The 20,290-nt window shown below is 33.4% G+C and overlaps 1 protein-coding gene across 1 annotated transcript; it reads left to right on the top strand.

The window, feature by feature from the left end:
* The first annotated feature begins 513 nt into the window (after nucleotides 1–513).
* On the top strand, nucleotides 514–18,678 carry LOC125681044 (centromere protein S-like). Its single transcript, XM_048920938.2, has 4 exons — nucleotides 514–649; nucleotides 12,516–12,673; nucleotides 16,397–16,463; nucleotides 17,832–18,678. The coding sequence occupies exons 1-4, from the start codon at nucleotides 599–601 to the stop codon at nucleotides 17,976–17,978; spliced, it is 423 nt and encodes a 140-aa protein (XP_048776895.2). The 5' UTR covers nucleotides 514–598; the 3' UTR covers nucleotides 17,979–18,678.
* The last annotated feature ends 1,612 nt before the right edge of the window (nucleotides 18,679–20,290 follow it).

Here is a 20,290-nt window from a genome sequence, read left to right as displayed (position 1 = left end):
GCATTGTTATTAAAGTTTGACTATAAAATATATCTTTAGGCCCATGGTCACAAAACTTTAATGATGTTTCGAAATCGAGGTTTATTTCAATGTATAGTTAAACAAAAAGCCCATGGGCCACATCGCTCACCCGAGTCACCTTGGCTCATATTCAAAGATTTTCCTTATATATTCACATGTAAATCTTTGATTCCTATTGTGGCACCAACCTACTCCCGGGGGCCATGATTTTTACAAAATTGAATCTGCACTATGTCATGATGCTTTCATGTAAATGTAAACTTTTCTGGCCAGCGATTGCTTTGTGCCAACTTTGGTTTTTGAAGAAGTCAAAAATGTTAGAAATTTACAGACGGGCAGACGGACGGACGCCGGACTACGGGTGATCAGAAAAGCTCACTTGAGCTTTCAGCTCAGGTGAACTAAAAAGAAAGCATTTTAGTTCACCCCTCCCTCCGAGTCCTTTCAGTACTTTGATTATAGTAGAGGCTCACTGATGAATGCGAATCAGTTGATGAACGGATTATCTTCGAAATTAAAGGCGCCAAAAATGAAAGTAGGAAGATTTAGATGAGAATGAAAGTCAGAGAGGGGGAAAATGGCAGATAATACGTATGAACTTGACGATGAACAGAAAGAGATTCCACAGGTATATTTAATTCTTAGTAGTAAGGCTAATGCTTCCTTTACATTTTATTTGAATTCATGCACAGGGCAATGGGCTTTTCTCTCTCTCTCTCTCTCTCTCTCTCTCTCTCTCTCTCTCTCTGACTACAATAGATATTATATTCGTGACAATGACTGACTCCCCCCCCCCCCTCTCTCTCTCTACAAATGGATATTATATTCGTGAGAATGACTTGCCTTCCCTTTAAAACATGAATGAAAATATAAATATCAGCAATATTTATATATTCAGGACTTAGATTTGGTTTCCTAGCTGGGTAGTCAGGCAGTTAAGGTGGATCGATCCTCATGTGACTTATCAATAATAATGGTTAAAAGTGCAAAAACTGTATTAATTTCCATTCAATATAGTTAAATTTAAACAATAACCAAAGAAAATGTGTATGTTGCCACATTTTTAAAGATGTGAGACATAAAAAAGACGGAAGTATATATTAACATAAGAAAATCACACATTTTCGTTGTGCAGAATAATTAAAATAGATAAAAACTTGTTGAAATGACAAATTTTAAATGTCAACAGTTTAAAAAAAACTGCTAATTCATAAATATGTATAAATTATTTGTGGATATTAGGGAAATCATGCATAATAGACATGCTGTAGAAGAAATACCAGCATAGGAGTTATTGCCCTTGACAACATTTTTTTGATTTTAAAAAATTGATTATCTATAGAAAATATACACTTTTTCAATATCAATAGTTTACCAGATTTTTTATTTTATGCAGTGAATAAAATTTCTCAGAAGATATATTTCTATCATGTGCAAAGTTTAATTTGATAAAGATTTTTGTAAAACCTATGACATCACACAAGGATCGATTAACCTTAACATGTCAACTGCAGATCCCAGGTTTGAAGTCAGCAGGGGTTTTAATTTTTTCATGATTGCTTTCTACTTAAGGTGGGTCCTTAGTCCCGGATTTTGGGTTTTTTTGGTAGCATTTTTTAGTTTGGAATTAATAAATTAACATTCAGTAATGAAAAAAGGCAAAAGAGTTAAGGATTTCCATATTAATTTTCATTACAGACACAACAGAAGTCATGTACCCCTATCTAGATTTTTATTAAATTCATTGGAAACAGTTTGTTGTTATTTTAAAATAAAAACAACAAAATATTTTTTGAATTGCATTTATTTATCGGGAAACATGTCAATATTAAACTAAAACAAATGTCATTTTGAATATGTTCATCAAGTTTTAGAATGATGTGTGCAAAATTATTGAATTAGCGTCTTTCTCCAAAATGTTAAAAAACAAACAAATGTGGACGCATTTTCCTTATAGCATGGTTTACATATAATTTTTTCTGTTTATATTAGTAGATGTACATCTGTTATAGTTATTTATGAAAAAAAAATCCATACCTTTCCTTAATAATTTCAAATCTATAGCTTCCAGAGTATGTATACCCCATAAAAAAAACAAAGTCTGGCACCATACAGTTGAGCTATTCAAAATCACTCGGGATTAAAATTTTATGTAATTTCATGAAAAGACACAGATAATGATTCCTTATCACCTTGGTGAAATGTTTGTCAAAAATAAAGGAAATCTAATCGCATAATGGACTTGATAAATAATTTAATGAAAACAGAGAAATCGTCCTTGGATTCAATATCTTGAAACATATCATTGACTATTCACATATAACTAATACTTTTGAAAAATTTTATGCCTAACAAGATTTTTTACAATAATTATTGAAAAAGACTCCAACAAAAATTTTGTTCCTGTCATTAAATCATTGACTTTGCCAATTGCTATGACGTCACAAGGGTGTGGAACTACGTCAAACTGCATTATTTGACTAAATAAATTTGGAAATTTGTGTTTTCAATTTCAAAATATTATACATATTCTCCACTTTTCATCCATATCAAATTTCACTGGTCCATTCCTCCTTCCAAATTGTTGCCGAGTTGGTCAATTTTGTAATTTGTTCATAGTTTAATTATATTCTTTTTCAATTTCATGCACAAGCTTTTCAATTAGAATTTTGTTTTCTTTTTTCTTTTGTTCCAGCTCAGTTTCACTGCCTGATTCCTCATCTAAGTCACTTCTTTTCCGTTTCTTTTTCTCATTATTTTCTGCGACTTTAGCCTTGCTGGAACTTGTTGTACTGACTACTTTCTTTTTGATTCCAGGGCGTGCTCCGATTGCTTTTCATATATGTTTAATAAGTGGTGGGGAACCAGTTTTTTACTTAGAATTCCTATAGACAAGCCGGTCTATAGCTATTACGATCGTTATAGACCGACTCGATTTTCTATAGACCGACATTGTCTATCGGTCCATGGTTAATTTCGCACACTGTCAATAATTACAAATTGACTATAGATCTAGTCTAAAGCTATGTGATTGACTGTCACTCTTTATCTCCACATAGTGTGTCTCTCAACTTCTCCAGTCTCTCTAAAATCTTCACTCTCTCACGTTCACAACGTTATATACGTAATGTAAAACAGACGGCCGGCGATCGGTCACGTGACAAGCGAAAAGGCAACACGCTTTTTGTGACGCTCCGTCTTTTTGACAATTTTTTCCTGGATTTAATGCCAGTTTTTGGTCGCAAATGTTCATAGTGTATATATATTGTGCAATTTAATAATTTCTGATGACATTTGGATTTCTCCTTATTTTGATTTGGAGTTTTTTGTGCATTTTCTTTGTGCCGATACCTTCAGTGAAAACTGGTGAAAACTGCTCAGGAAATTCTAACATATCCACAATGACAAATCAACAAATGATAAAACCGGTTTATCTGCGTAACTGACTTTCAAAGCAACAAAACTTCAAGAATAACAGACTTTCACTTGCTTACGGCAGTTCAGAAGAAAGTAAATGATATAAAATGCATCCAACTTGATCGCGACCTTTGGCGCATATATCTAAATTCTAGAGAAAGCAGACAGTTGTTAGTGGCAGAGGGATTTGAACTTCAACAGAGAACGATCAATGTGTTTGATAATAATCCGTTTTCTGCGGGTACCGAGAAGCCCGACGAGGATATACTCTGAGTGACAATCCGAGGAGTCCCTTTATCTGTTGATGACAAATGTGTTACTGACATGTTAACCAAACTAGGCGCTAAGCTCACGTCAGAAATCAAGTATGAGAAAATACGAAATCCGTCCACTAGGAAAATGACGGACATACTCAACGGAAACCGCTTCGCATACATGCGACCCTTCCCTGATGGCAAATTCCTACCAAAATCAAGTTTTTGTGCTGGATTAAAGTGCTCTATATTTCATCATGGCCAACCAAAACGAGAGAGAAATTTGCGTTGTACCAACTGCTGGGGAGACGACCATATGAGGCATCAATGCGAATACGAATCCTGCTGTAAAGTTTGTCATGAAACTGGACACAAGCCGGGGTCCGAGGATTGTAGACATCATGAAAACCGACAGAAGGATGTGATTACTTTTGGCGGAAAAGATGACCCTCTATCTAATTTTTATGAGTGTGAGATAGATATTTTTGGATTCAATCACCCTACTTCTGAACACGCATTTCAATATGCGAAGGCTATGAGGTCTGGAGACATGCTGCGAGCTACGAGCATTAGAGAAGCTGCCACCCCACTTGAGGCAAAACGGATCGGAAAACAAGTGACCACGAAAGACCAGTGGGAAGACACAAAAGATGTGGTGATGCGTGAAATCATTGAAAAAAAAAATCAATCAATGCAGTGAACTTAAAGAACAACTATTAAAAATCGGAAAGCAGAGCACCATCATCGAAGCCGTGTATGATGACTATTGGGGGTCAGGCTTGGACAAAGCAGGCACTCTACACACCACACAGAGGAAATGGCCAGGGAAAAACACTCTCGGCAAAATATTCATGGACCTAATCAAGAACAGAAAGATCGGCCGTAATCTAAGCACCCAAACACCAAGTGCCCCGGCTTCTCAGCGTGGTAAAAAATCGTAACTGGATGTAAGAGTTATCTCTCTTTGTATCTGACATACTAGAAATGAAAAATTTGTCAATTCGTTCAATTAACTGCAGAGGTTTAAACACTTATGAAAAAAGGGTTAAACTATTTACATGGTTAAATGATATAAACGCTGATATAATCTTTATTCAAGAGACACATTTCATAGAAAAAAATGAACATATTTACAACTCAAGATGGCATGGAAAAAGTATTCATAGTTTTTCAGATTCTCAATATAGCAGAGGAGTATCAATACTGTTTAGAAAACAATTACCTGTTGAAATTTTAAATGTACATAGATCGAATGATGGTAGGAGACTTCTTGTTAATCTAAAATTTGAAGAAAATGTTTTCACTTTTGTTAATATTTATGCACCAAATCAGATAAAAGAAAGAAATGCTTTTTTAAAAAGAATTTCAACATGGTGTAATCAATATACAATTAACAAAGAAAATTTTGTCATAGGAGGGGATTTTAATTGTGAGTTAGACAATGAAAATAGTGCAGATAAGAGTTTATATACACTCAAACAGTTTATTAATAGTTTTGAATTAAGTGATGTATGGAGATCACTGTATAATAAAGAAGGTTTTACATGGTGCAATGGTGACAATATACCAACCTCTAGAATCGACTACATTTTCATATCTTCTAACCTATGTTTTATACCAAATAATGTAACTGTGAGGAGAGTTCCAGGCTCTCACTCAAATGGTATTAGAATGTCTGATCACATGTGTTTAAAACTTACATTAGATATATCAGGTAACATACGTGGGCCAGGGTATTGGAAATTTAATACATCTCTACTTGAAAATAAAGAATTTATAAATTCGATGAACTCATTTTTGGAAAACTTTCAAGATAGTGATGATGACTCACATACACATTGGGAAAAATTAAAAACCTCAATTAAAACATTTTGTATAAACTTTTCTAAACGAATCAGAAAATCATATAATCTAAAAATTAAAGAAGCTGAAAATGAACTAAATGAAATTGAAATATTACACTCTAGTGAAATTGATATGAACAGAAAACGTTTCTTAGAGGAATCTTTATCAAACCTCATAAATGAGAAATCAAAGGGAGCGCAAATAAGATCAAGGGCAAATTGGGTAGAAAAGGGTGAAAAAAATATTTCATACTTTTTAAGATTGGAGAATCAAAGGCAAACATGCAATACTATTAAACAGCTAAGAAATGAAGATGATACTTTAACTACTGATAACGATGAAATATTACGCAAAATGAGTGTTTTTTATGAAAATCTTTATAAATCTTACGATATTGAAGAAAATAAGATAGAAGAATATTTTTCCAATGTAAGTGTTGAAAATATCCTGAATGAAAATGATAGACAAATACTTGAACTATTCCCAACATTACAAGAGTTTTCAGATGCACTTTCTGCAATGAAAAATAATAAAAGCCCTGGTCTTGATGGACTACCAAGTGAGTTTTATAAAATGTTTTGGCCTAAACTTAAAAAACATTTCTTTTCTACCATTCAAAAATCTTTTGATGATAATAAATTACCACTTTCTCAGAGATTGTCAGTTTTATCCATTATATACAAAAAAGGAGATAAAAATTTGCTAGAAAATTACAGACCAATTAGTTTGACTAACACTGACTACAAAATCATCGCATTTACTTTTGCAAGACGATTACAAAAAGTAATTAATAATTTAATATCAAATGACCAGTCTGCATATATTAAAGGTAGATTTATAGGATTAAATGCAAGAATAATAGCTGATATCTTTGAATATTGTGAAAATTGTAATGAGGACGGAATATTATTATTTCTTGATTTTCAAAAAGCTTTTGATTCAGTGGAATGGAATTTTATGTTTAAAGCACTTAAATCCTTTAATTTCGGTATTAATTTCTTAAAGTGGCTGAACATTTTATATACAGAGCCTTTATTCAGAATGAAAAATAATGGGTGGATATCAAAAACCTGTAAAATGTCCCGGGGCATCCGTCAGGGGTGTCCCATTTCTGCTATAATATTTTTGTTTGTTACTGAAATTCTTGCAATTCAGATTAGAAAAAGCAATAGCATCAAAGGTATTAACATGGTTAATAATGACAAAGATAATGAAATTAGAATTGTCCAACATGCAGATGACTGTACACTCCCTTTAAAAGATGAAGTCTCAATGAATAATGCTCTAGATATCATAAATAAATTTAGTTCCGTTTCGGGAATGATTCTTAACACATCCAAATCGGAAAGTATCTTAATGGGAAACCTAAAACATAATTATACGGATAATATTTGTGGAATAAATATAAATTCCTCTTGTGTAAAAACTTTAGGAATCTACATCGGTCATGATAAAACACTTTGTTATAAAAATAATATTTTGAATTGTATAAAAGACATGGAAAAACTTTTTGAGGCTTGGAAAACAAGAAATCTCACTCTTTTAGGAAAAACTTGCGTGATCAACACGTTAGCTCTATCTAAGATTTTATATAGAATCTCTGTTCTCTCTTTACCATGCAATGAAGAAATAAAAACAATAAATAGACTTATATTTAAGTTCCTATGGAATAAAACAGATCGTATAAAACGAAATACTTTAATACGTAGCATTAATGAAGGAGGTATTGGTGTGATAGACGTTGAGTCAAAATTAATGTCAATAAAAGCATCTTGGGTTGAAAAATTACTAAATTCAAAGGGAAAATTAAAGTCATATGTAGAATCCTTATGTCTGAAAAATAATATTTACTTTAAATATATTCTAATTACCAATGAAACAGATTTGAAAAATTATGGCTTAATCAAAAACTTTCCAATTTTCTATCAACAAATTTTTATATGTTACAATAAATGTAAACAGAGACAAATGCATTTATCAGCTACAGAATTCTTACAACAACCAATATGGAATAATAAATTATTCACATATAAAGGTAAGACACTATATTTCCCTGATTGGATTAAAAGTAATCTGCTCTATGTCAAAGATATATGTGACTCAAGTGGTCTAAAACCTGCTAAATGGTTTCTTGATAATTTAAAATACAAAAGTAATTGGATTTGCCAATGTAAGATTTTATATTCAGTCTTTAGAGAATTTATAAACAAATATGATCTTTCAATTGTTCCATTTATCACAAACTCTTCAATAATCCCTCGCTTTCAGTACGGTAACAAACTATTAAACACTTAAGCAAAGGTATTTCAAAAAATTTTTACAAAATTTTATGCAATAAAAAATCACGTACACCTATTTATCAGTCATTCTATGAAAGAGAATTTCATATTAAGTGTAAATCATCATGGGTAAAAATATATAGACATAAAATTGCAAATATTTTTGATAAAAAGGTTGCAGAGTTCAACTATAAACTTCTGAACAACTTGCTCAGCAATAATTTATTCTTAAGTAAATGCTGCCAAGATATAAGCAGTAAATGCAACTCATGTCCAAATGAAACAGAAAATTGTAAACATTTAATATTTGATTGTTCAAATGTCAAAGATATTTGGAATTTGATAAGTTCCTCATTAAAATTTGAAATTAGCTGGAAACATATTGTTATTGGCTTCTATCAGGAAACAAATGACAAAATATCAGTTCTTAATATTTTAATTTCTTTCATTGCTTATCGTATATACAAATTCAAAATGTTATGTAGACTCAAGAGCAAAAATGAAACACAAGAAAGAGTTAAACAACATATAAAATATGAATTGCTAACATATCATAAAGTACTTAAGAAATGTAACACTCATAACTCGAATTATATAGACATTATATTAGGAATTTTGGATAAACTTTAATAAAATTAAATCAATGTGTGAGACATTATCAGTATTGTAACATACTTTTAATTAATATACATATATTTCTTACTATTCATATGTCTGTATTTATTTGTAATCGATATGTTCACGTATAACGTATTTAATTATGTAAATGTAGTTTTACGTATGATATAAATCCACCTCTATTGGGAGAAAATGGTCTCCCGGCTAGGCTGCCCTAGGGTCATCTCTGGACTCTAGTTTGTGTGTGTGTGGACCCTGAGGCAGCATGAGTGGTATTATGTTTTAAGAAAATCCCTAGCTTTATTATATTTAACATTATGGCATTGTTGTAATTTACTAACTCATTGTTACATTGATCATCATACAATATGAATACTGTATAACCTATATATTTAAATGTCAACTATGACAATATTACTCTGACATGCAATGAAATTTATGTATTCAATGAATGTACATCTAAATTAGTTATATATTGAGGGAGCTTAGTCAGGGCCCCATCCCTGGCAGCTGCCCTATTATATTAGTTAGTTATTTTAAAATTGTTATAGAGTAGGCTCTGGGAAATAAATGAATAATATATATAAAAAAAAAAACCAGACGGCCGGCCTATCCCGAACGTGTAAGCACGTTAAAAAATGACGTTATAATATTTATCCTGAGAATAATATGTTTACGGTGTTACCGTTGAGACTAGCGAAAATCCATTACATCTTACGATACGACTCTAGGCGATTCATTTAACGTGGGATATATAACACGGTTAATGTAAACAGTGCATTGTGATGTCATCATTAACTGCGATTGTTTTTCTTTCAAATCAAGCAATTATCCACAACAAAACGTACAAAGGTATGGGAAAGCTTGTTTGGAATTTTAAATCATTTGTGGTACTTTCTAAACTATTTATATGATTTATCTACGGGGATGTCAATGAAGTATACAGCAGTGACGGCAACATTTTTCCGGAGACATTATGGGTATTCCCATCATTTTTCAGCTGATGAAGAGAAAATCACGTGACTCAATTGCGTAATCAATGGAGCGAGCTCTTCACGTCACTTTGCGACGCGAGCTTTGCTTGCTATAAGTATGTACAAGAATACACATGTATAATAAAATCAGTGTATAAATTAAAAAATATAACAATGCATGAATTAACTATGTATGTCAAAATAACGTACCTGTACACAATATGTAATTTATAATATTCAACATTCATATCACATTTGCTCCTATATTAGACGTCAACCATCACAGATACATATAATTATAACAGAAATGAATTAGCAACTAAAGTTTTCAAATATTCAAATATTGACTTTTGAAACCCACAATGACTCTTATAATAAACCAAATTTTATGTTACCTAACTTAGGCCCCCCAAAAAAATGTGTTTACGGTACTGAGGTTCAGACTCCATGGATTCTTTACATTGAAGTCCTTGAATTGGTTGAAAATATCTATAAATGCTGTTGAATTTTGGAAGGATGCAATATTACTATTACTTATCAACTCTTTCAGGGCACATTCTTTGAAGGTCATAAACACTTGCCGTTTTCACTAAACACCCAATGGTGGAAGTCGACATTTTTATAGAAGTGGAGTAATAATGGCTTTGCTTCCATATAGCATTGTTTTTCAAAATGTCGGAGGAGAAATTGTCTTCTAATATTGTTTACAAGCAGAAGAGTAACTTAAAGATTTCTCTTTTGCCTAAACTTCATACTCCTAAATTGGAGGGAGGGGGCTCCGTTCGTCCTTCAATTCATCAGTTCATTCATTATTACATTTTTACCATTCATTACTACCACCAAAAGGGTAGGGTGGGGGCCAATCAATCAATATATCTTATTTTGCATGTGAAAATAATGGAAAATGAACATTGTCAAAAAAATGAGGGGCAGCCCCCTGTTTCTACGTGCCTGATACGTTGGTATATTAAGTAATAAGTACTCATTAAGATTTTCTCGTGCATGAATCTGTCAACATTTGAAATCATGAACAAATATATAACTTTTGTAAATTAACAGCACCATCGACAAACAATAATGCTCTTAATTGTATAACACATTCATATTACTGATTATTGGAGAGGGAGAAAGGTTGCACCCCTTTCATTTTGGAAGAGAGAGACAGGAGTTGAATATCTGGGGTCGCCAGTTAAATGAATATTAATTCTATACCCTGGCACCAATCAGCTTCCATAGATTCACCCATGTGACTTATTACGATTTACTATTTGTGCCTATTCAACATGTGGCATTAACTTCAAACATTTTTAACTACTCGGAAATTTTATGGCCAATTTTCACTAGAATTGCTGTTTTACATCTTTTAGGGCAGGGGAACGAACAAGAATTGTGAATTCTGTGGTCCCTAATCTTTTGGAGCTCTAGGTAGGAGCCAGGGGATGGGACTGGAAACCTTAGAAATTTGTATAATCCTTAAAAATCTAATGTTCTGAAGGTTTTTACCAAATGTCTTTTGGACCATTAAAAGGAGACAGAATAGTGAGAATACTGAATGGGTATGGGGGCAATAGTTGTTTCGAGTTTCAAATCGTGGTGTGGTCTATCATTAATTTCTTTTTTTTTGTTTTTGTTTTTTGCTCCAACTTTGCATTACAGTGTCATCAACTTATGATTTTAATTAGGTCACCTTAGTAAACTCAGGTGACCTATTGCAATTGGTTTTCGTCCGTCGTTGTGCATTAACAATTGAACATTTTTAACTTCTTCTTAATAACTACTTGTCCAATTCTTTTCAAATTTGGTATGAAGTATCATTGGGACAAGGGGGACATAAATTGTAAATTTCAGGACTCCAGCACCCCTGGGGCCCTAGGGGTGGGGCAAAAACTGCCCAAAATTGGCCAATTTTCAAAAATCTTCTTCTCAAGAACCACACACATCTAAGAAAAACTAAATGCATAGTAATGTAGAGCAGGAAAGTCTCTACCAAAATTGTAAATTTCATGATTGCCGGGGTAGGGGTTCTGACCCCAGGGCGGGGAAGAACTTGGTATATAGTGTTTATGTGTAAAACACTCATTTTCTTTAGTGCTATTGATACTAAATTGAAAGTAAATAGATATTTAGAAAGAAGAGGTAGTCCTTTACCAAAATTGTAAATTTGATGATCCCAGGGGTAGGGGTTTTGGTATCAGGATGGGGCCAAAATGTTCAGTTATTAAATGTGTGAACAATAGACATTTTTAGCTTCTTCTTGATAACTATCATTCCAATTCTTTTCAAATTTGGTATGAAACATATTTGTAACAAAGGGAACATAAATTGTAAATTTCAGGATTCCTGCACCCCTGGGGCCTTAGGAGCAGGGCAAAAACTGCCCCAAAATGACAGATTTTCAAAAATCTTCTTCTTAAGAACCACACACATGTAAGGAAAACTAAATGCATAGTGATGTAGAGCAGGAAGGTCTCTACCAAAATTGTAAATTTCATGATCCCCGGGGTAGGGGTTCTGACCCCAGGGTGGGGCCAAACTTGTTATATAGTGTTTATGTGTAAAACACTTAAATAACATTTTCTTTAGTGCTTTTGATACTAAATTGAAACTAAATGGATAGAGCAGGTAGTCTTTTACCAAAATTGTAAATTTGATTTTCCCCAGAGTAAGGGTTTTGAACCCAGGGTTGGGCCAAACTTAGTATATAGCATTTATGTATAAGTTTACTGATACTGTATAAAATCTAAACGCATACTCAGGAATAGCAGAAAAGGATCTACAAAAAATGGTGAATTTCACAACCCAGGGTTATGACTTTAAGATGAGTCCAAATTAGTCATATCTTTTGATGTTTTAATGTTAATACACCTATTATTTAAAGCCTTTCATCAGTGTATGCACTTTTGAGGGCAGTGAAGTTTTAAGAACACATCTTATTTTATACTGTTGCTGAACATTAGATTTAGCTTAGATATTCATAACAGGAAATTTTGTCTAGATTTCATAGCCCATGGAAGTAGTGATACTTTTTCACTAGTATTCAGGTGACCGATAAGGCCTGTGGGCCTCTTGTTTAATTATAAAATGGAAATTTGAAAATCTCTTTACAGAAGTTAAAGGCAGCTTTGTATTACACCACTCTGAAGATCAGTGATGAGTTGGCAGAAGAGAAGGAGGTTGCACTCAGCCCTCAGGTAATGGCCAGCGTTGCTGAAGCAACATGGAACCAGTGTCAGCAATTTGCAGAGGATCTTGAAATGTTTGCTAAGTAATTATGGTTTATTTTTCTCATCAGTGCTACTGAATAAGACAGATTTTACGACATGTAGTAGTTTTTAGCCGAGTTGCAACGAAGTTGAACTCTGCTATTGGTTTGGTGATGCGGGCTGGTGGGTGGGTGGTTGGGCGTCAACAATTGGTTTCCGGATGATAACTCAGAAAGTTTAAATCCGAATCAAATGATACTTAAAGATATTGTTATGTACCAGGTAAAGAAGACCCCTATTGATTTTGGAGAAAATAGGTCAAAGGTCAAGGTCACAGTGACCGAAAATAGATTTAAAATTCCAAAAAATTTTGGTTTCGGAGGATAACTCGAAAAGTTTTAATTTGAATCAAATGAAACTTGGATATATTGTTGGATACCAGCAAAGCAAGGCCCCTAATGATTTTGGAGAAAAAAGGTAAAAGTTCAAGGTCACAGTGACCGAAAATAGATTGAAAACTTCAGACAAATATTGTTTCTGGACAGTAACTCGAAAAGTTTAAAACTGAAATTAGTTCTTCACAATTATAAATATGCCACATCATTCCTGACTTTACAATGTATCCCATGCAACTCGGCTCATGCACCCCTGGGTGCATATATTGATTTTTATCCTGTGGATGGATGGATGTATACTGTGTAATGTCCATCTCGAGAATCTTTCACTCATATGGAGATGTCACCATTGCTAGTGAAGGGCTGTAAAATTTAGTGCTCTACACTTACAGCCTTTGAGCAGAGAGGAATCTTTATCTGACATGCCACATCTGCCATGACACAGGGTCTCAGTTTTCGCAGTCTCATCTGAAGGACTGCCCCATTTAGTTGCCTTTTACGAGAAGCAAGGGTACTGAGGACCTATTCTAACCCTGTGAATATTATGTGCACAATTATTATATATAACTTTTGTCATCATATATATATATATGTATAGATATAGATACATATGTATGCACAAAATAAAGAAAAATTATTATCATTCTTGATTCTTCAATTTTGTGACATCATAAGAGCCCACCTTCAAAATGTAGGCCATGCCATCAATGATATATTTTTTGCAAATGGATGGCAGAGTTTGTGGATGAGTGTTATAATGAAAACAAATTTTAAAAAGATGTTAGATCCACTTTCATCCTCACTAAATGGACATATAAAATTTACATTAATTCCTGATGTTTTCCCTTTGATGTTTTTACAAATTGTAATGACAGCCATTTCCTCATGAACATGCCGCAGGTGTAAACAATGTGGGTATGAATCTCGATAGATATAGTACATCTAATTTAACGGCTGCGAAGTCCGAGGAATGAATGTAGAATTTAACATAAGAAATGAATTTCATTTTTGAATACATAGGAGAGTATGAACGACGATTATTCACCCCGACATACGCTTCCTGAAGCGTCAACGTGCTTCCTGAAGAATGCTGACATGAAGCGTCGCAGTTCATACCCACGCCAATTATTGAAAATTAAATTTATTTCATACACGTTCCGACTATCAATTTTGCGAGTGGATGGATATTTTTTTTTTTATGTTTGATCCTTTTTTTCATTTCATATTTCCATTTGTTCAGTTTTTCTAAATAAAGAAGGGAAGGAGGAAGGAGTACAGGTGTTTTACATCATAGCTTCGAATAACTTTTAATGGATGCAGATTTCTTTAGGACTTTAGGTTTATCATAAGTGATTTTAAATTTAGGACAAAGGGGATTGGATGTTGGAACAGTGATCTTGTTTTTCACAATTAATAGTACATTGAATTGCAGTACTATATCAATATTCAATATCATATTCCACTTTCAAGAAGTAAGCTGTCAACATTCTCTTTATAGCTCATCTGAGCTGAAAGCTCAAGTGAGCTTTTCTGATCGCCAGTTGTCTGTCATCTGTCTGTAAACTTTTTACATTTTCGACTTCTTCTCCAGAACCACTGTGCCAATTTCAACCAAACTTGGCCAAAAGCATCTTTGGGTGAAGGGCTTTCAAGTTTGTACAAATAGAGGGCCATGTACCTTACAAAGGGGGGATAATCACAAAAATAGGGTGGGGTCATTTATAAATCTTTTCAAGAACCACTGAGCCAGAAAAGCTGAAATATACATGAAAGCTTCCTGACATAGTGCAGATTCAAGTGTGTTAAAATCATGGCCCCCGGGGCTTGGATGGGGCCACAATAGGGGATCAAAGTTTTACATACAAATATATAGGGAAAATCTTTAAAATTCTTCTTTTCAAGAACCACTGGGCCAGAAAAGCTGATATTTACATGAAAACTTCCTGACATAGTGCAGATATAAATTTGTTAAAATCATGGCCCCCGGGGGTAGGATGGGGCCACAAGGGGGATCAAAGTTTTACATAGAAATATATAGGGAAAATCTTCTTATCAAAAACTACTGGGACAAGAAAGTGGAAATTTACATGAAAGCTTCCTAACATAGTGCAGATTGAAGTTTGTTCAAATCATGGCCCCTGAGGATAGGACGGGGCCACAATAGGAGATCAAAGTTTTACATACAAATATATAGGGAAAATCATTAAAAACCTTCTTCTGAAAAATCACTGGGACAGAAAAGTTGACATTCACATGAAAGCTTCCTGACATAGTCCATATTCCAATTTTGAAAAAGTCATGGCCCCAGGGAGTAGGTTGGGGCCACAATAGGGATCAAAGTTTTACATACAAATATATAGGAACAATCTTTAAATATGAGCCAAGATGACTCAGGTGAGTGATGTGGCCCATGGGCCTCTTGTTTATCCAACTTTGTCATCTTTGTTGGATTGTTATGGGAGTTCTTAACACACACACACACACACACACACACACACACACACAGCTTCTTAAATTTAGATGAAATAAATATTTTTATCCAACATTGAACTTTAGATCCCAATTACTGAAATTTAGATTTCTATATGACATCAAACTTTTGACCTTTTTGGCTTCTAACAGTTGTAAACCATACAATTAATCATTTTGATAGATAATAGATAGATAACAGATAAAATTATAATGTTACTGTTTATAATAGACAATCTACCGTCACATCAAAATGGGTTTTATTGACATCAACAAAGGGAGAGAAGTCACCTTATTTATATGAAAGTCCTATACAAAGGCAACTTTTGAAGGACTGTAATGTCAGTTAGGCCAATTTAAAATATATACGTGTTTCCGGTTTCCCAACCCTACCTACGTTTTTGCTGCTGACCCTAAATATTTTACTGACAATATGCATGAATAGAATAAAATCTGGAATTTTCAAACCAGAATACTTTTCTTTTCATGTTCAAGTTTCTTATATTTACATTTTGACAGCTATTGATCTTCAAATTGTGTAATGTATTTAGACTGGTATTAAAGTGTATCATAAGCTTAAGATTTCAAATAAAATGTAATAATAAGATAAAATATTTTACCTACCTACTCTACCTAATTTTTGGGGGAATGAAATAGGAAACACACGTATATATTTTATATTGGCCCTACCTTGCAAATTTGTTTGAATTACTTGTTTATTGATCTTCAGTAATGAAACAGGAGCTTATTTTTAGGCATAACAAAATTTATTCCAAAGATTGCCTCCTTTGAACTTTAAATTTCCTCCTAGGTATATTGGGGGGGGGGGGGGGGGGATATCTCTAATTTCAATGTATGAAAGGTGATTCTTTAATGAATATATTCATGCTTAGTTTCTGATCTCAGCTTGATGTGTTGTAGACATGCTAAAAGAAGCACAATAACAGCAGATGATGTCATACTACTCACAAGAAGATCCGAGAAACTGGTATGTATGTTTTAGTGGTATATTTAAAACCAGTTATTAATGGAGAGTAGGTAACATTGAACACTTGCACTTGATTGAATTAGGATAGAAAATGAACACACTTATTGGGGGAATTATGATAGTTATGGTCAATAAATTTCCAGAGTTTTGATGTTTCTGTTCATGTTTACTTCCTGGATCTTAGACTTTACCTATTTAAAATTTTTATTGTGACCCAAAGCATATTATTTACTACTACATGATTTTGTCTATCTGCATAGATTATTTATCCCCTTTCAAAAAAGTTGCAGAGGAATGATTTGGAAATTGTTGTGAACACCTTAAATACAAAAGTTCTATTTCAGTCAATGGTCTCATATCTACTACAATGTATAAATCGTTATGGATTAAAAGGACTGATTCACAATTTTCCCCAAAATTTTGTTTTTGAATGATCAATATTTACTGTTTAAGATTTGTAAAAAAAAAAAAAAAAAAAAAAAAATAACGAAGGTGATACATTATGACAGAAGCTCATTATAGAGAGTTTATCTTTTGTTGTGTAAACGAAGATTGAGGTATGTTAAAGTTTACAAAGTTTTTAAAATGTATGGTCATCAATCTAAGTTTGTGATACATATCATAAGTCAAGTTGTCTTTAAATACTATGTGCCATTTTTAAAAAAGTCAAATTTGTTTCTGGGCAAAATCAGGATGCTTTAAATTACAAATTAACATTTTCACCACCAGTAGTTTGTTTGTAAACATAAACAAGGCTAGAGTCTTCTTTATATATATCACAGAGTTAGGCTAAAATATTGCTCTTATCTTTGCATTAGGAAGTTCAAAATTTTGGTTGTCAATATTAAATGAGGTAGATTTTTAATGTTTAAAATCAAAAATGGAAAAAAAAATTCTTTCAAAAAGTGTGAACCAGTCCCTATATTTGCTCAAGAGATTGCAAATGAAGGGGAGGAGAAATCCCAATTAATTTGTGAGTGAGTAAATAAAATGTCGAGATCTATTCATTGATTAAATGTAATAGTGTTGTTGACAACTGATTTGTTTCAATAGGTCAATGTCACAGTCAGGAATTAAATACAGCATATATTGCAGATCCAAAGAAAGAATTAATACTTGTTTTTCAGTCTCAGACTTGCTGTACATTCATTGCAGGTGGAAGGGAGAAGATACTATCTGTGTCTAGGACATTTTGATGCAAAGTTAATATTTCAATATGGTAACCATTAAATAAATGGCATTTGTTGCAAGGGGATGTCTTGCCATGGTGGTGCCCTGGTTTTTATTGATTCACAAAGGAATCTTTTGGTTTCATTTGTGGTTAAGCTTTTGATTGTAGCTATTGTGATATTCCTTTATATTTTACAGTACACCTTAATGTCCCAGAAACATGAAGTGTATGTAGAGGAAAAGCAGAAAATGAAAAAGACAAAGAAACCCAGAAACAAAAAGTCCTCCACTGTCACTGTGTCAGCTGGCTTGGATGTTGAGGAAGATTCTAACATGGAGGGCTGAAATTGATATTTTTTTCATTCAATAAAGAAATGTGAAGGATTCTGCACAAGGGGAGACAACTGTAATCAAAACTGTATCAAAAATCTAGTTAACACAAGTAGGAGTTTCCCAAAATATGAATATTGGTACTTTTTCCATGAAGGATTGTTTCCTTTAGAACAGTTAAAGTGATTTTCTGGTTCTCAGCTGCTGAGAATACAAAAAAAAGACACATAATGTAGATTTCGTTGATGATGCTTTTAAATGTTTGTGTGATTATCTACATCACTTCATTTTGAACATGTGTATTTCTTGATTTTGCCGTTATAGTGTACTAGCATCAGTGAGGAGAAAGCTTTTAATAAGTGTATGTCTTCATTAGAAGGTAATCGGTGTTCTGCTGAAACATTGACTAAATTTTGAACAGTTATTCTTGTCAAATTCATAAATACAGAGGAGCGATGAGATTGGTGCTATTCTCACAAAGGAAAGATGGAATATGCTTCTTGTTCTTTTTTGTGCTTAGAGTGATCTGCCTATAGTCAATGTGGTACTATAAAATGATTTTAGATATCTGCTGTTGTCATATTGATATATGGGAAGGTTTTGTGAATGCCATGTTTGCTACAATTTACATTGGACTGGAATGAGAATTATTAGTGATGTTCAATATAAAGTGAAGTTGTGCAAGGCGGTTAATAAAAATTTAGGGAATATCCTATATTATGATTTTGACTTATTTTGATAAACTGGGATGCTCGAGGGAATGGTCAATATGTAGCTAGAGTGGGAGGCATTTTTTTGTCATCAAAATCAAACAGTTTTTTAATATTGTCTATTGCTCTCAAAGTGTAGACAAGATGTCATAAAATTATCTGTTATTTTGAAGAAATTTTGTGTATTTTCATGCATTGTGTTTTTATTTTAGCATTTATAGAGTATGGGCAACAACAAAAATATATTTTCATGGTCCAATACAATGCAGAGATTTGTATAGTGCCAAATTTAACAAGTTATCGTAAGGTGCAAAATGACTAACATGACTGTACAAAACAAGCACATGACATGGGCTAAACTGAACTGGAAAATATTACACAGATAAATTGATAAATCTGTACATGTACCTTAAATAGTTCAGGAAATATTGCCTAGGTTAGGTTTTCTTAAAAGTAGGTCAAAGATCAAGGTCAAAACATTGGTGCCAAAAGAAAGGTCTTGTCACCAGGAATAAAAATTTGAAATGGAGCCATGTCACTCATGTTTCAAAAGTTATCAGCAAATAAGGTTCAAATTTCAGACAGGATAAAAGGCAATCGTACCCCCCCCCTTTCTGGCTTTGGTCTGGGGGGGGGGGGGGGGCATAAAAAATTGAATCAAAGCAACTGAGAAACATTTGCATTTTGATATGATTTAGTGTGATCCTGCTAAATTTACACTACCTAAAGATGCTTACATATCAATATGACTGTAATCATCGCCCTGCTGTTCTTGAGAAGATTTTAAAAAGATGTTAATTTCCTTATATATTCCTTTATAAAACTTTGATCCCTTATTGTGGCCCCATCCTACCCATGGGTGATCATGAGCTCATGATTAGAACAAATTGCATTCTACACTACCTCGGAATACTTGCATATTTTAAAATATGACTAATCATGGCCCTGTTGTTATTGAGGGTCTCAATTACCCCCCCCCCCCCCCCCCCCCCCCCCCCCCCCCCCCCCCGGAGCACCAGGCGTGTAGCCAGAAAAAAAGAAGTGTACTAAAGTATGGCAAGGGGTAAATCCTGGGAAAGCCCTGATGTGGGCAAAAAACCCTTAAATTCCTGGGTTTTATCAAGAAATCACCTATTTTTGTATAGAAACGTCTAAGGTTTCTTTTCAAGTTAAGCAACGGTGAGCATGATCAGCACTTGGCTGGGTGACCACTACATGTTACATTGTGATGCTGATTAAATTATAAATCAAGACCATATCATGCAGTTATTTTTAGGCACAAATATTTTAACAGCAAACTCTCTCTCTCTCTCTCTCTCTCTCTCTCTGACCAAACCTACTAAGTGAGGACGTCCTCACAATGTGTAGAAGAGAATACACACATATTATTCTAAAGGCAAAAAAGTACTATGTTGGATATAGCTATAGGGATACCTATAAAAGTTTATCTAATACTTTCTTTTGAATTATGAAAAAAAGGTTTTTGAGAGAGAATATTAGTAAGGACATGTCCTCACTAAGCTAATATTTTGTAGCTACACCTTTCACATGCTGTAGGTCACATTTATGAGGACATAATTGTGAGGACATTTTTCTTTTGTCCTCATAGTGCAATAT

The sequence above is a fragment of the Ostrea edulis genome, chromosome 2, assembly GCF_947568905.1.
Source record: "Ostrea edulis chromosome 2, xbOstEdul1.1, whole genome shotgun sequence".
Lineage (NCBI taxonomy): Eukaryota > Metazoa > Mollusca > Bivalvia > Ostreida > Ostreidae > Ostrea > Ostrea edulis.
The sequence above is the reverse complement of the archived record's forward strand: the minus strand, read 5'-3'. Positions and strand labels throughout refer to the sequence as shown.

Bases quoted from the DNA above. Each gene is read 5' to 3' on its own strand.
- LOC125681044 (XM_048920938.2), top strand. From the start codon at position 599: ATGGCAGATAATACGTATGAACTTGACGATGAACAGAAAGAGATTCCA. The intron at 12,674-16,396 runs GTAATTATGGTT...GATGTGTTGTAG, and splicing joins GATCTTGAAATGTTTGCTAA to ACATGCTAAAAGAAGCACAA. The intron at 16,464-17,831 runs GTATGTATGTTT...TATATTTTACAG, and splicing joins CAAGAAGATCCGAGAAACTG to TACACCTTAATGTCCCAGAA.